Below are 16,139 nucleotides of genomic sequence, written 5' to 3' on the forward strand. Positions count from 1 at the left end.
TAGAGAGAGGGGATAAAAAGGAAAAAAAAAAAGAAAATCCAAAAGAATCTACAGAACAGTCAAAACATAAGAATAAGAAAAGTTTTTCTTGAGTTACTGCTGTCAAGTCCTTTCCCTCACTGAGAGTCAGTCCACCTCACCTCCTGAGTATGCCCCCCAACTCTGGGCTGATCTTTGGACCTGCTGTGGGGGCAGCTCAGATTCTAATCTAGTCCTACTCCTGTCTGTTCTTGCCTCCAATGTTCACAGCTATCAGAACTAGTGCATTTTCTTCTGTGGGAGCTCTCAGTGTCCTTTTATATATTCCATAGACACAGAGTCTGCCTAGTGATTGTGTGGATTTAATCTGCAGCTTGTACAGCTGGTAGGAAAGTTTTAGGTCTTCTTCCTTAGCCACACTGCCCTTGGGCTTCAGTTGTGATTTTATTCCCACCTCTGCATGTGGGTTGTCCACTGGGGTTTGTTCCTGAGGCTGCCCTGAGGACTTGGGTTTGCCCCTGTGAGGGCCAGGTGTGGAGGTCATGCAGCTGCTTGCGTTGCAGCGGTTCTGGCAGCACCAGGTACTCAGGGGAGTTGGCGGCTAGGGCAGCAGGAAATATAGTGCTCTAGAAGGGTATGGTAAGTAGTATTGGCCAATATGCTCCAATATTCTTGCCTAGAGAACCCCTCTGATAGAGAAACCTGGCAGGCCACAGTCCACAGGGTCCCAACGAGTGGGACACGACCGAAGCAAACCTGCGCACACAGACACAAGACTGTTTTTTGCCTGTGGCAGCTCTGCCCCTCTAGGAGTTGGGTGTGAAGGTGGCATAGCTGCTTGGCTTGCAGAGACCCTGGCGGCGCCAAGTGTGCAGGGACAGGGACTGCCTCCACTGCAGGAGTTATGGCCCCATCAGTCTTTTTTCAAGCTTCTTGTAGCTGGCGATCAGAAGGCCTTTTCAGTCAGTCTTTCTCCATAGCTCTCCCACTTCAGGCACTTAGAGGGCTCCCTTGCCTGGGGTCCTTCTCTGTAGATCGGCACGTGAGGCACTTAAAGGGGCACCCTTAAAGGTCCTACTCTGTAATTCAGTGCATCAGGCGTTTGATGGCCCAGCCTCTCTATTATTCAGCTGCCGAATCAGGTGTCTGGGGTGAGAGAGGCTATGGTTATGGCTCCACCCACTACACATGACTCAGCAGTATCGCCTTGCTTCCATGGCTGCTTGGCTTTCCTCCACAGGCACTTCCCACCACAACCTCCTCCCTCACATCCCCTTGATCCATCTCTCCTCAGTCAATAGCAGCCCTTGCCCTGGGATTGCCTCCACAATCCCTAAACTCCAGCTCCCAGCCATTGCACCCTCCAGGGGACCTGCATCCCTGTCCAGGGTATATATGTCTGTCTGACTCTCATTCCATTTAGGCTGCCACAGATCAGCTGTTTCACTCTCAGCCTGAAATGTTTCTCCTCTGACTCAGACAATTGCCCCGGTGTGGGGATCAGACCCCTGCTTCAGTTCCCCCATCCACTGAGGGCAGGTCCAGTCCTACTAACACCCCTGCTTTTCCCCCTAGTTCCTTCATCCTACAGAGTTTTGCGTGGTTCTATATATTCTTTTCCACTGGTCAGGTACTCTGGTCCATTCTCAGCTGGTGTTCTGCATGCACTTCTGTGTCTGAAGGTGATTCCTGATGGATCAGTGGAGAGAGATGTACTCCACGTCCACCCACTCCTCCGCCAGCCACCTTGTTCCTTTTAGTGATACCATTTTTTGTAAAGGCTTTTGTTTTCCACATAGCCCGTTTATGTGCAGTAGGTCTTTTAACCCTTACATAGTCGTGGAAGGCAGGTTATTACCCTAATTTTAGAAATAAGGAAAATAAGACTCAGAAAGCAGAAATGACTTCCCCATCAACAGCCAGCCAATAAGAAGCAGAAACAGAGTTTTCAAGCCACTGTTCTTTCTACAGAGCAAAGACGGCTCCCACGTACCTCCCTCCTGCTGTTTACCTGGTCTTTTCTAATCACACTAACACCCCTTCCAGCACTGGCAAAAGTCTTTTGTTTCTTTCCTCCACCAGGCCAGCAGCGTGCTGGTGCCGACAGCAGCCCCCACCATTCCACACCCATAAAGGGAAGATGGACTGGAGTCAAGGAAAACGTCTGAAGTCCATTCCTCAGCCCTCCATCTCCAACCCAGCTCTCTCCCAGCCCTTACTCCACACCTGCTGCAGAGAGGAGGAAAGCAACATAGGGAGAGCAGAGCGAGCGGGCACCCGTGCTGAACTCACCGACACTCACAGGCTCCCCCTGTTCACCCCAAGCAAATGCAATCGTAGCATCCTCACCAAACTGACTTTCACTGGATATACCAACACCATCACGAGCTAGCCACTCATTTATTATTTGTGGGTTTTAACAGGGACATTTTGATTGGGGTTCCATTGAAAAGCTGTGGTTACAGTGATGCTAAGAGGAATTAGGTGGCGGAAAGGGAAAAACCTAAAATTATCCCCGGGATTTTTAAATATTAAATAATCTTCGTGAAGTGCTAATGGAAAGCATCTGAGTTGCCAGATGATATGAAACAAAATCAGGTAAGTCTGTGTGCTTCGCCTCTATCCTGGCTGGCCCAGCCTTAAATAACTGTCACGTTAAATGAACACAGAGGAATGGGTGGCGAGGGGAAGCTAATGGGATAAATCTATCACAGCGCTTCAGCTAGACTTTAGGTAATGATTATCTTCATTTCTCATAAGGAAAATCAAGACCTGAAAGCATCCTTAGCTTGGCTCAGAGACAAAAGAGAGCTGGAAGGAGTGTCACTCTTGCTCAGTCGCCAAGTCATGTCCGACTTTTTGTGACCCCGTGATCTGCAGCACACCAGGCCTCCCTGTTCCTTGCCATCTCCTGGAGTTCATCCAAGTTCATGTCCATTGAATTGGTGATGCCATCCAACCATCTCATCCTCTGTTGCCCTCTTCTCCTTTTGCCTTCAATCTTTCCCAGCATCAGGGTCTTTTCCAATGAGTCAGTTCTTCACCTCAGGTGGCCAAAATATTGGAGCTTCAGCATCAATTGCTCCAATGGGTACTCAGGGTTGATTCCCTTAAGGATTGACTGTTTTGATCTCCTTGTAGTCCAAGAGACTCTCAAGAGTCTTCTCTAGCACCACAGTCCAAAATTCTTCAGTGCTCAGCCTTCCTATGGTCCAACTCCCATATCGATACATGACTACTGGAAAGACCATAGTTCCTTTGGAAGGAGCTTAAGTCTCTCCAATTGTAGAACCATCCACAATAGATGGTGCTCTATAACACCATCTGTATTCCCCCATCTATACATTCCTTACAAGGAAGACAAGCCCAAGAGTTCTGAATAAATTAGAAACAACAGAGATGTTTAAAATGGGTGCGTTAGCCATTTCCCCTGAATGCACAATTTATGCAAAGGGGCTCCGAAATTCTTCATGGCAAACTGCTTACACCAAGCTCACACATGCAGACAACATACACAGGACACTTCAGAGTCCGAGAGAAACGGGGCACCTTCTGCCCAATGTATCTTCAGTAACCAGTGTATTTAAAAAAACAAAAGCTCACCACTGCCCACCACATCCTGGTTTCCCCTTTCTTCTAATCCCTAAAGACTTCCAGGGTTTCTGCAGCTAAGCAGCTGACCCCGGGAAGATGGTGCTGCCTTTTCTAAAGAAGGTAGCAGTGGGATAACAGACACTGCAGTCCAGCCAGAGGGAGCCGTGTTATTTAGAAAAACAGGGTTCGCCACCCACCGCTCCGAACGTCCATCTCACGCGCTGCCTCTGGGTTTCAGCCACTCCAGGAGCACACAGTAAGGAGACAAGGTCCTGGGAACACGAGCCCACTGTTTTAGGCACTGGTTAATGTCTCATTCTGTCCGGAAAGGCACTACTGATTGCTCAGGGAATGAACCGCACAGTCAAATCCTGCCTGCCTCCCCCCTTCTATAACACGGTGACTGAGTCGTGCTCCATCCTTCCTCACCTTAAACCACAGTGTCAAAACTACGGAGCCAGAACTCGCCCGGTGGTCCAGGGGTTAAGAATCCGCCTGCCAATGTAGGGGCACAGGTTCGATCCCTGCTCCAGGAAGATTCCACAGGCTGCAGAGCAATTAGGCCTGGGCACCACAGCTACTGAGCCTGTGCTCTAGAGCCCACGCTCCATACCAAGAGAGCCACTGCGACGAGAAGCCCACTCTCAGCAACGAGAGAGTAGCCCCTGCTGGCCACAGCTAGTGGAAGCTTGCAGCACAGCAACCAAGAGCCGGCACAGCCGAAACTAATTTAAAATAATAATAATAAGCCAGAAACTTAATTTTTCACGAAGGAAGACATTTTTTTTGAAGCATTAGAGCCTGAAAACACTGGGCTATCTTGTTAAAAGGGACCGCCTAACTTCTTAAAAGCATTTCCATATACTTCATTCCTGGGGAAAAAATCAAACTGGTCACACAAGTCTGCATTTCTTCAGGTGTGCACACACCCACACCGCTTACCGAAAGTAACTTCTCCTTTGCCAGCTTTGTCAAACAGCTGGAAGGCCACCATAAACAGAGCATCCGGGGCACACAGGACAGATTCAAATGCCACAAATTCTTGAAAGGATATTAATCTGCAACATAAGACAAGCACAAAGCATAGAGTCAGTAGCTTGTGAAAGATAAAAGCATACACAAATATTCGGTAAGGGAAAAAATAAAACATCACTGTCAAACACCAAAATTCAAACCTAACAACACATATAAACACTTAGCATTCCCTTTCACACAGAGTGGACTGAAATAACAACACAGAATCTAAAAGACACGACAGATTTGAGGATAGGGTGACACAGTAAATGCATTATAATTTCAAATGTAACTGTTTTACCCAACATACTACTTTTGTCTCAGCCATGTTGTTAAGATTCTAAAATTAGTGCTTAGACACTTAAGATTAATATGATAACAAAGCAGCCAGCTCTGTCACTCATTCATACCTTTTCTACACCATGTAACATGGTTCACAAAGACTCACTCATTACTGGCATCTGCCGAACACACGCAGATTAAACTAAAGGATGACACCGGGGCAAGGGATAAAATTCGGATAATTAGACATGAAATGGGGCTTCCCCAGTGGCTCAGACGATAAAAAATCTGACTGCAATGCAGGAGACCCAGGCCGGGCTCAAGCTCTGGGTCAGGAAGATCCCCTGGAGAAGGGAATGACTACCCACTTCAGTATCTTGCCTGGAGAATCCCAAGGACAGAGGAGCCTGGTGGGCTACAGTCCGTGGGGTCACAAAGATTCGGACACTACTGAGCAACTAACACTTTCACTTTCAGACGTGAAAAGTGACACCAAGACACTTGTAGTCTGGTAAAACAGGTGAATACTAATCTATACTACTATACAGGGAAGACGGATCATAAGGCAGGCACCAATATGACGGTTACAGAATTTTGGTATGAAATCAAAGAGAGCTTTGTAGAGCGGGTCTCAAAAATTAGTGAAGTTCTGGTGTGCAGTAGGAGTGGGGGAGGGGTCACCTTAGGGGAAATGGCTGCAGAAAGGCAGGTGCAAAAAAGTATGGGAGTTTTTAAGGAAAACAGTGAGGAACTAATTTTCTCTGGACAGTAAAGTGCATCAGAGATCACTGGAATGAGATCAGAAGTTGAGAGATATAAGTTTCTGAACAAGGTCATGATCTGATCAAATCTATCCATCAGGAAGAACAAAACAGGCCACAGAGGCTTTGACTTCCAATGAGTAAACAAATCCACGGAGGCTGTCTTAGAAAAGTTCTCTGCCACTGCTTTGTACAGTTGTTTAGTCAATGAGTCGTGTCCAACTGTTTGCAACCCCATGGACTGTAGCCCGCCAGGCTCCTCTGTCCATGGGATTCTCCAGGCAAGAATACTGGAGTGGGTTGCCATGCCCTCCTCCAGGGGATCTTCCCATTCCAAGGATCAAACCCACAGCTCCTGCTTTGGCAAGCGGATCCTTCACCACTGAGCCACATGGGAAGCCCCATTTTGTATTATAAACATCCAAATATTTCAGTGATACACTGGGATAGTCCAAGTGTCAAGGAGATAGAAGGAGAAAGAGAACAGGAGTAGTTTCCTCTGTTTCACTGAACACTTACTTCGAAACATTTAATAGAGAAAACACATTTTTATACAGATCAGGAGCTGCAAAGCTAACTTTGCTATTTCCCGGAATGCCACCTGATTATAATGATAATGCCACCAAGAGAGGAAAACTCTGGTGTGTTCATTACACCCGTTCTGTGTTGCTCACTACCGAAAGCACACCCTTCCGCACGCAGGGGAACATTCAGGCACAGCAGGTGCTATGGAAGAACACTTGCCCAGAACGTTTCTCAACTGCACAGTCTGCCTCAGGGAGACTCTCACTGTGCACGGGGCCAGGCATGCGTGGGCACAGCGGGGGAAACACAAACCGGGGGTGGAAGGTTCTGGCTGGCCTGGAGTAGCTGACAGCTGCTGGGGGATGGGAGGTGGCCGCATGCGTCTGTCTCCCCCAGAACGCAAGCTGCGTGTCAGAAGGAAACAGAAGAAGAGATAAAGCATCCAGGGGCAGAGCGCTTTACGCTGCCTGGAAGAATATAGGAAGGTTTCACAAAGCTGTGGCATTTAAAGAGCAAATTTTCAAGCTCTTAGAGATCATGGACTTCCACCTCCTCCTTTTACTTCTGAGCAAACCAGAAGGTGTTACGGCTTGTGTGAGGTGAAACAACTGGCTTCTGACATTTTGGCCTGAGAACAAAGTATCCTAGTTCCCTTGACTGAGACCGCGTTCCAAGAGGTATGGGGGGATGGAGAGGCGCGAGAAGGGGATTGGGAGGACGATCCACACGGAGGGAACTCCAAACAGAGGTGGTGACCGGAGTGTGCTGTGCTTGGAGAGCACGGAGGTGCTACCCACCCTGCATCTCGTGATCCTGCGGAGTCGAAGGGTGGTTGAGCTGTCATGCCAGCCACCTGTGAAGGCCCTAGAAAGACCAGCTGGAGAATCCTGATTTTTTTTTTTTTTTTGCAGGCATTAAGAAATCACTGGAGGTGTGGGGGTTAAAAAATATCAGAGTCAGATGTTCGTTTTAGAAAAGGAACTGGGGTACAAGATGAATTTAACAGAGGAAAGATGGAACGTGAGGGGAAAGGACGAGATGGGGGAAGAGAGCCTGACAGCTAGAGAGAGCAGGGGTCTAAACCAGAGCTGGGACACTAGGACAGGAGAAGGGGAAAGGAGGGAACATGCAACTGCCGCAGGAATGACTTAGCACGCACGCACGGTCAATGAAGCTGCCCACAAGCGTTGACTCAGGGATGCACGCGCCCAGCTCCAGACTACAGAAGCACGGAGCAGAAACGTGTTGCCGACTGGCTGCTTTCTTCTCGCCACCACCCATCACGCCCTGGGACCTCCTCAGAGCGGCACCAACAATCCCACAGCCACACACTCACCAGCTCAACCTTGCTGGCACTTTGTCAAGGCAAAAAATATTCACGTTCGCTAAATTACCCCTGCACAGATGGTAGTGAATTAAGACAAATCACAAAGTGTGAGTAGAAACGGGACGTCTTTTTAATGTGAATAAAGGAAGACTGAAATAACCAGAAAAAGAGAATCTCATCTCTCTCAGACTGGAATGGGAAACCTGAAGACCATCGATAGGGGTGAACAGAGCCTCCTCTGGCAACGTCAGAGTGGTTTCATAACTGGCCAAAGAGTGCTCTGGTATTTCAGGCGTGTTCAGTCAGTTCAGTTCAGTTCAGTCGCTCAGTCGTGTCGGACTCTCCGCGACCCCATGAGTCAACTCGACGCATGAGGTGGCCAAAGTATTGGAGTTTCAGCTTTAGCATCAGTCCTTCCAATGAATACCCATGTGAAGAAAGCTGATTGCCGAATATTGATGCTCTTGAACTGTGGTGTTGGAGAAGACTCTTGAGAGTCCCTTGGACTGCAAGGAGATCCAACCAGTCCATTCTAAAGGAGATCACTCCTGGGTGTTCATTGGAAGGACTGTTGCTAAAGCTGAAACTGCAATACTTTGGCCACCTCATGCGACGAGTTGACTCACTGGAAAAGACTCTGATGCTGGGAAAGGTTGGGGGCGGGAGGAGAAGGAGACGATAGAGAATGAGATGGCTGGATGGCATCACCGACTCTGTGGACATGAGTTTGAGTGAACTCCGGGAGTTGGTGATGGACAGGGAGGCCTGGCGTGCTGTGATTCATGGGGTCGTGGAGAGTCAGACACGACTGAGCGACTGAACTGAAGTGAACTGATCTCCTTGTTACAGATACCAAAAAGCCATGTAATTTGCTAATCCTGTTAGATACAAGTATCACGTTGATACATCTATGTAGGAGGTATACAGACGAACCGTGAAATAATAATGCTTCACTGTTCATCAACGTCGTTTTGGATTTTCAAGGTAATTTGACTAGAAGGCTATCAGAATAATTATATAGGACTATATTTATTTACAGCGTGATACCTAAAAACATTGTGTGTGTACATATATATATATATTTGTATAAACAGTACTCCAGACTCACTTTACAGATTTAATGGGATTAACATAAATTACAATAAAGGATCCATGCTTAATCAACTTCAGACCTGGCTGGTGAGCTCACTCACTTCCTTTTCTACCCTCAACTTCCCAAACTTCAACAGGGGGTTGTGAGTGCTCAATCACCTCAGTCCTGTCTGCCTCTTAGGGACCCGATGGACCACAGCCCACCAGGCTCCTCTGTCCATGAGGTTTCCCAAGTAAGAATACTGGGATGGGTTGCCATCCCCTTCTCCAGAGGACCTTCCCAACTCAGGGATTGAACCAACGTCTCCTGCATCTTCTGTATTGTGACTGGATTCTTTACCACTGAGCCACCAGGGAAGCCCTGGACAGTGGTAGATGCCCTCTCTGATAAATCACACAACTCTGAAAAGCTCTGTGACTGGTCTCTAAGGAACAGTCACACTGGGACATTGATGCTCACCTTCAGCACCTGACTGACTGTGGGATACAGGTCAGCTGACAGGAGGATACAGGGAATCTCAAGATTCAGGGAGAGCAGGTTTCCAACTACACTATATTTCACAGTTCTGACACGAGCAGAGAGTTGTTTTTCGTTTTAAGTGAATCATTTTTGTTCTCCAAACCACCAGAGCTATTGTTCTTCTGAAAGCCATTTATAACAGCACCTACAAGTCCTTTAAAGTCTGGGTAAAACAGCTAAAGCACCACACACTGCGTCACACACCAAGCCAAGGAGGAAGGGGTTAAAAATTGAGTGCCTCTGGACATCATGCTTAGGCTGGGGCAAGACTGCACATCTACTGTGGACAGAGGAACATACCAGAGGATACATATACCAAAGTGATGGCAGTGCTTCTCTTTTATTATTATTTATTTTTAATTGGAGGATAGTTGCTCTACGATGTGGTGGTGGTTTCTGCCATACAACAATGTGACTCAGCCGTAAGGGTTAAAGTGTGTGTGTGTCTCCTCCCTCTAGAGCCTCCCTCCCACCCCGCCCCACAGCCCCCACTCTAGGCCATCACAGTGTGCCAAGCTGGGCTCTCTGTGTTACACAGCAGCTTCCCACTAGCCAGCTATTTTATACCCAGAAACTCATATATGTCAGTGCTACTCTCTCAACTGGTCCCATCCTCTCCTTCCCCCAGAGCAGTGCTTCTTTACAGTAGCACACTGCCTGCCCTTCTCATTTTGCAAGGGCTAGCTCTCAGCCTGGAGAGACTTACAATAGAGAATATATACCGAAAATTATGACATTATGGAAAAAGTCATAAGCTATGTAACAGAAGTAGAGATAAACCGCTCTATGAATTCGGAGGAGGGAAAGGGTACTGTTACACTGAGAGAAAGGAGGAGATGGAGAAAGTAAAATCAGGAACACACGGCATCAGAGGGCAGCTGCGACCACACAGTCATGTGATATCGGTCTCATAAGAGAGAGCGGATGATCAAGCAGAGAGGGCAGGCAGGAGATGCAGAAACCATCGACTCCAGTGGGAATCTGGCAGTGCGTCTATGTGCTGAGCGCAGGCCTGTGCTATGAACACACAGAGGAAAAGTACAATTTCTGCCCCAAACACCTGGAGGTCTGAGGTTGGGGAGGGGAGCGGCAGATGGTGAGTCAGGAACCAAGGAAGACGGGAGATGAAGAGCCACAAGAAGCGCAAGCAAGCTAGAGGAATGGCAAGTGCAAAGGCAGCCATGGTGCTGTAATAGCAGGTAAAGTCTGGAACTTGTAGTGATGTGATAGGTTTGGGCTTCGGACCATTCAATCTGGCAGAAGAGTGTAAAGTGAATTGGAGGGAGAAGAGCCTGGATACAGGGAGACTGCTGGTTGAATCCAGGGAAGACTCCTGAAGACCTGAAGGAGAAAGAAAGGCTCCTTATAATAAGAGGACCGAAGTACATGGCACCTCGCTCTGCAGAGGGCAATCCAACAGCACAGCCAGTCTTACCTCTTTAACTGGAGGATAACTGCTTTATAATGCTGTGTTGGTTTCTGTTGTACATCTTCGTGAACAGCTGTAAGTATACATATGTCCCCTCCCTCTTGAAGCCCCCTCCCACTCCTCTAGGCCATCACAGAGCACCAGGCTGAGCTCCCTGCGTCATACAGCCAATTCTCATTAGCCACAGCAAGAGTCTGAACAATGCCCACACTCTTTGACACCACAATCCCACTTCTCAGAATTTACCCTAAAAAATAATCAACAGACGTGTGCAAACTGAAACCTACAGGAATGTTCAAGCAGTGCTGTTACCAGTGAAAAGAGGGAAAACCACCTCAATATGCGACAATGCACAACTGATTAAAGGACCATTCATACACAGAAAACTGTCCAAGCACTACAAACTGCAATAAACAAGTTCATGGCATTAAGAAGAAAATGGGTTACACAAATTATATATAGACAACAAGCCCATTTTGTTAAAAATGGACAAAAAACAATACACAAAAAGAGTTTCAAGAATGAACACCAAACTGTTAGAGGTATCTCTAGGAAATTAAAACATTAGAAATTTGAAGATTTTTTCCTTTCTTTTTGCTTGCCTGTATTTTCTAATCTTTTCAATACACACGTACTGAATTACTTGTGTAGTAAGAAAAAGAAAAAAAATTCTGTGAAGCAAAACAGCAAGGACCTAAACCTGGGTACTGGCAGAAGGGCTGAATAAGATGGGGTGCGGGGGAAGAACCGAAAAAAAGAAGCAAATGACTGTGAAGAGGCTCGCACCACCACTGGCCGTCCGAGGTGGAAAACCTCCAGTTCTCTTCCCCCCTGCCGCTGCTGCTTCTTGGTCGGCAGTAGCTTGGACCCCATGTGGTCCCTTTCATCTCTCGCCTGGTTCCTATCTCCAGGCCAACTCTGCGGCTATGAAAGTTTAAGCAACTGCACATAAGGATCTGATCTCTTTAGACTTCAGGAACTTTGGTCGTAGACAATGCACCATATCAGAATCCAATTACCACTTCTACTTAAGGTTCCTAACCGCAAGAGTGCTTTGCAAAAATACCTTCTCCTTCTAACCCTCTTCTGTGTGTTACACTGAAGCTGAACAACTGCACAGGATTAATGGCAGAGATAAAAGCAAAATCTAACTCCAAAAACTGGGTTCCAACCACCAGACCACCCAGGGTCACGTGTCTGTGAATGTCAGAAGAAAAAAAAAACGAAAACAGAACCAGGCTCTCCTGTGATCGCCAGTTTATCAGAAGAGTTTCGGCCTCCATGACTTGAACATCTTTAATAGCTTTGGGGGCTTTTCAGTCTTTTATCTCCCTCCTGAGTGCCTGTCAAATATACACTGTTCACGCCACCAAAATATTTGTACCCTACACTTATTATATGCCAGGCAATGCTCTTGGCACTGGGGATACTGTGAAAACAAATACGGTGGACAGAATCCATGTCCTCAAGGAATTTCATTCCACTGGAGAAGGGAGGCAATGAGCACACACATAGATGAAGATGAGATCAGATAACAGTTGCGTAGAAGATACATCCGAAAAATGCATTAAAGCAGTGCTTCTTAGTCCTGGCAAGCCTATTTAATGGACATGAGGAGGGAGTAGATCAACCATCTTTTTGTTTTCCTATAAACTTTTTATTTTGAACTGGGGTATAGCCGATTAACAACGCTGTGACAGTTTCAGGTGAATAGTGAAGGGACTCAGCCATGCAGACACATGTATCCATTCTCCCCCAAACCCCGCTCCCATCCAGGCTGGCACATAACATTGAACAGGGTTCCATGTGCTGTACAGTAGGTCTTCACTGGTTATCCATTTTAAATATAGCAGTGTGTACACGTGTTTGTTTTTTAAACTTCCCATGCAGCTAAGCTTGAGAACAATGGGGCTAGGTGGTGAGCAAATGCCTCTTGGGGAGGTGGCATTAAGATCTGAATGATGAAGAGGAGGGAGCACGGGAAGAACTGGAGCAAGGGTATTTTGGTGGAAGAAAGCTCACTGTGAAGTCTGGCCCTACCAGCAATCTTGGCAAGTTCCCAGCGCGAGGGGTGGGGGTGGGGGTGGTGTGCAGGCAGAGAGATAGGGTGCAGGGCACACGGATTGGATTTCATCCACACACTTGGATTTCATTCCAGGTACATCACTCCCCTCTGCTGAGGACCTCCAGTCACGCTGGAGGGTCTTTGGCAGGGGGAGTGATGTGAGCTCCCGGAACACTCAGGACACCTTGGAGCACAGACTGCAGGTGAAGCAGCGAGTCTAGTTTCAAGCGGGTGGGACCAGGGCCATAGCAGGAGAGTGAGTGAGAAACAGAAGTGGTCAGATCCAGGGTACGCGCTCTAGACAGAGCTGGCGGGCTTGTCCCAGAAGTCAAAGCACACAGCCTTTAAAGCCCCGGAGCAAGTCAGGTGTGCCCTGGGGACGCCTGGTGGCCTGAAGCCACTAGAGCAGCACAGACTAAGGACATGAGATCTGCGACTTGAGCAGATGACAGAGGTCATAAATAAAGAGTTTATTCAATACCCAGCAGATGGTGAGTATGTTCACCAACTAAGCTTCAACAGCATATAAATTTAAAGCAACTGCTAACGCTCTCTAGAAAGAGACAATGAGTTATGACCATATTTTATATTCTAAAAACCAGTTATATATGGGAATCTAGAAAAATGGTATTGACGAAGCTATTTGCAGGGCAGGAAGAGACACAGAGGACAGAGGCAGAGAAGAGGCTTGTGGACCCGGCGGGTGGCGGGGCAGGGTGTGGAGGAAGAAGAGGGTGGGCCGAACTGAGAGAGTAGCCCTGACACAGATACACTGCCACGTGCAAAACAGATGGCTGGCGGGAGGCTGCTGCCTGGCAAGGAGCTCAGCCTGGGGTTCTGTGGTGACCTGGAGGGGTGGGATGGAGCGGGGCGGTGCGGGAAGGAGGTTCGAGATGGAGCGGCTGATCCACACTTATGGCTGATGCATCTTGCTGTATGGCAGAAACCAACATAACATTGGAAAAGAACATTGTAAATTATACTCCAATTAAAAAGAAGTTTTTTTCATCAATAACAAGGTAGAAAGAAGCTGGAGTTCTAGCTTTCCCATTGCCTAACTGGCAGCATGATTCTCCTGGGCAAGTTGGAACAGATCTCCTTTCCTCATCTTTCACAGGTGCCCTACAATCCCATTTTCTTCCATCTTCACGCACAGGGAGCCGCCCGCAGCCACCCCGGCTCCAATGCCAGTTTGGCATTTCCAGGAAGGCATCTGTTCTCGGGCCAACTGGGGTCCCCTGCTCCGCCACGCATTCAGGTTGAAGTCTCACGGCAGCGTTTGCCAAGCGGCTATTTAAATTCACTGGCTGCAGTGAAATCTGGCAGATTGAATATTGTTCAAACAAGCAGGCTACTGTCTGGCTTCAAAAATCTATTAAAGATTTTATTAGCAATTTTACTGTATTGTCATCATGAATTTAGCCTATAAATACCACCTCTGCATGTATCATGGTCCCCATATTGCCAAAAGAAGATAAATATATATAGGCTCTCGTAACTGTGAGCTTAACTCAGTAAGTGATATGCCCATACTTCCAGATCTACCTGTCTGGCCACTGCCTTGGAGTTCCTTTCAAACAGCATGTGAGCTGCCCAAGTCTGACTGCGCCAAGTATTGAGTTTAAGAGATGGTGTTCTTATATCGCCAACATTTTCTTCCTTATCAGAGGGATCAAACATGTTTAACAAGTGCGATTAATCCCTGTTCTCCTCCACTTTGCTAACAGCTCATTCAGTTACATACCGCAAAGTATGTAACCTACACATCCTCTACAGCCCGTTGCTTCCTTCCTTCCCTGTTAAATGCTACTGCCCAAGGGCCTCAAGAGAACTGTCTGGCCACCTCCCATCTTTCAACCTTTGAGTTATAAAAATGTTCTAATCATGGACAATCCCTATAGGAGTGATACTACATCAAGAAAAAGAACCACCACGAACTTTGTAAAACTGAGACAAATCATATTCTCTGTCTCCATAAGATTCTGTTTTTCCTATATAAATCATTATTTCAAAAAGAAAACCTAAAAAGCTATCTTATTATATTACATTGTATCTATTCTGAATAGTTACCTATATTGAGAGATTTCAGTACAGTATACCCCAAATAGTCTTTATTTTAGTTATATCACAGGGGCATTTTGAGTTCTAGCCAAAGACTTTTATTCTTTTAAATAAAAAGCATACTCTGTTCATGAGAATATAAACTGGTACAGCCAGTGTGGAAAACAGTACAGAGGTTTCTTGAAAAATTAAAAATAGAACAACCATTATGACCCAGCAATTTCCACTCCTGAGTATATATCTCAAGAAAAAGAGAACACTAATTTGAAAAGTTACCAATGCTCACAGCAGCATTATCTACAACAGCTAAGATAAGGAAGCAACCTAACTGTACATGAACAGATGAATGGATAAAGAGAGGTGACTGGTACACAAAGAATGAACTACTCAGCCATAAAAAAAGAATAAAAATGTTTGCCATCTGCAGCAACATGGATGGACTTGGAGAATGTTACGCTAAGTGAAATAAGTCAGACAGAGAAAGACAAACACTGTGTGATATAACTTATATGCGGAACCTAAAAAATACAGCAAACTAAAAGGAAACACAAAAATACAACAAACTAGTGACTATCACAGAGAAGCAGCAGACCCACAGATGCAGACAGCAAACTAGCGGTTAGCAGTGCTGGGAGAAAGCAGGGCTGAGGTGGAATACGGGGCTGGAGGGTTAAGAGGCACAAAGCATCATGTAAAAACCAAGCTACACAGAGACACTGCATGACACAAGGAACACAGCCAATATGTTTAAATAACTAAACAGATATTAAATTATTAAAAGACTGATGAAAAAGAAAATAAAAGAAAAAGTAGACAAAGTTACAAAAAAAAAAAAAAAAACCACTATATATAACTCATTTTAAACTGGGGATTTGCCCATAAAGGGGAAAAAAGTGGAAAGACAGAAAGACCATTGGTAAGAAAAGGGAAAAGTAGTTGCTATAACTATACTGAAAAATCCATTTGGGTAAGAGATGGGAATACCAAACCACTTTACCTGCCTCCTGAGAAACATGTATGTGGGTCAAGAGGTAATAGTTAGAACCAGACATGGAACAATGCACTGGTTCAAAATTGGGAAAGGAGGATATCAAGGCTGTATATTGTCACCCTGCTTATTTAATTTATATGTAGAGTACATCATGCAAAATGTCAGGCTGGATGAATCATAAGCTGGAATCAAGATTGCCGTGAGAAATATCAATAACCTCAGATATATGGCAGAAAGCGAAGAGAAACTAAAAAGCCTCTTGATGAAGATGAAAGGAGATCAACCCTGAATATTTCCAGGAAGGACTGATGCTGAAGCTCCAATACTTTGACCCCTGATGTGAAAAGTCAACTCACTGGAAAAGACCAATGCTGGGAAACCTTGAGGGTAGGACGAGAAGGGAGCAACAGAGGATGAGATGGTTGGATGGCATCATCGACTCAATGGACATAAGTTTGAGCAAACTCTGGGAGACAGTGAAGGATGGGGAAGTGAGCTG

General features: G+C 46.3%; 1 protein-coding gene across 3 annotated transcripts in view; it reads right to left on the minus strand.

Annotated features, from left to right (window-relative positions):
* SLC25A13 (solute carrier family 25 member 13) overlaps positions 1-16,139 on the minus strand; it is a 231,230-nt gene that overhangs the window by 143,458 nt on the left and 71,633 nt on the right. For 2 of the 3 annotated variants that reach the window (XM_055420464.2, XM_055420465.2), the window contains exon 4: positions 4,516-4,631. The exons of the other annotated variant lie outside the window; for it this stretch is intronic. In XM_055420464.2, the coding sequence (XP_055276439.1) occupies positions 4,516-4,631 (116 nt within the window). The remainder of the gene's footprint in view (positions 1-4,515; positions 4,632-16,139) is intronic. 3 annotated transcript variants of the gene reach the window in all.

Source organism: Moschus berezovskii, chromosome 3 (genome assembly GCF_049115385.1).
Source record: "Moschus berezovskii isolate FMDL1 chromosome 3, NW_MosBer_1.0, whole genome shotgun sequence".
NCBI lineage: Eukaryota > Metazoa > Chordata > Mammalia > Artiodactyla > Moschidae > Moschus > Moschus berezovskii.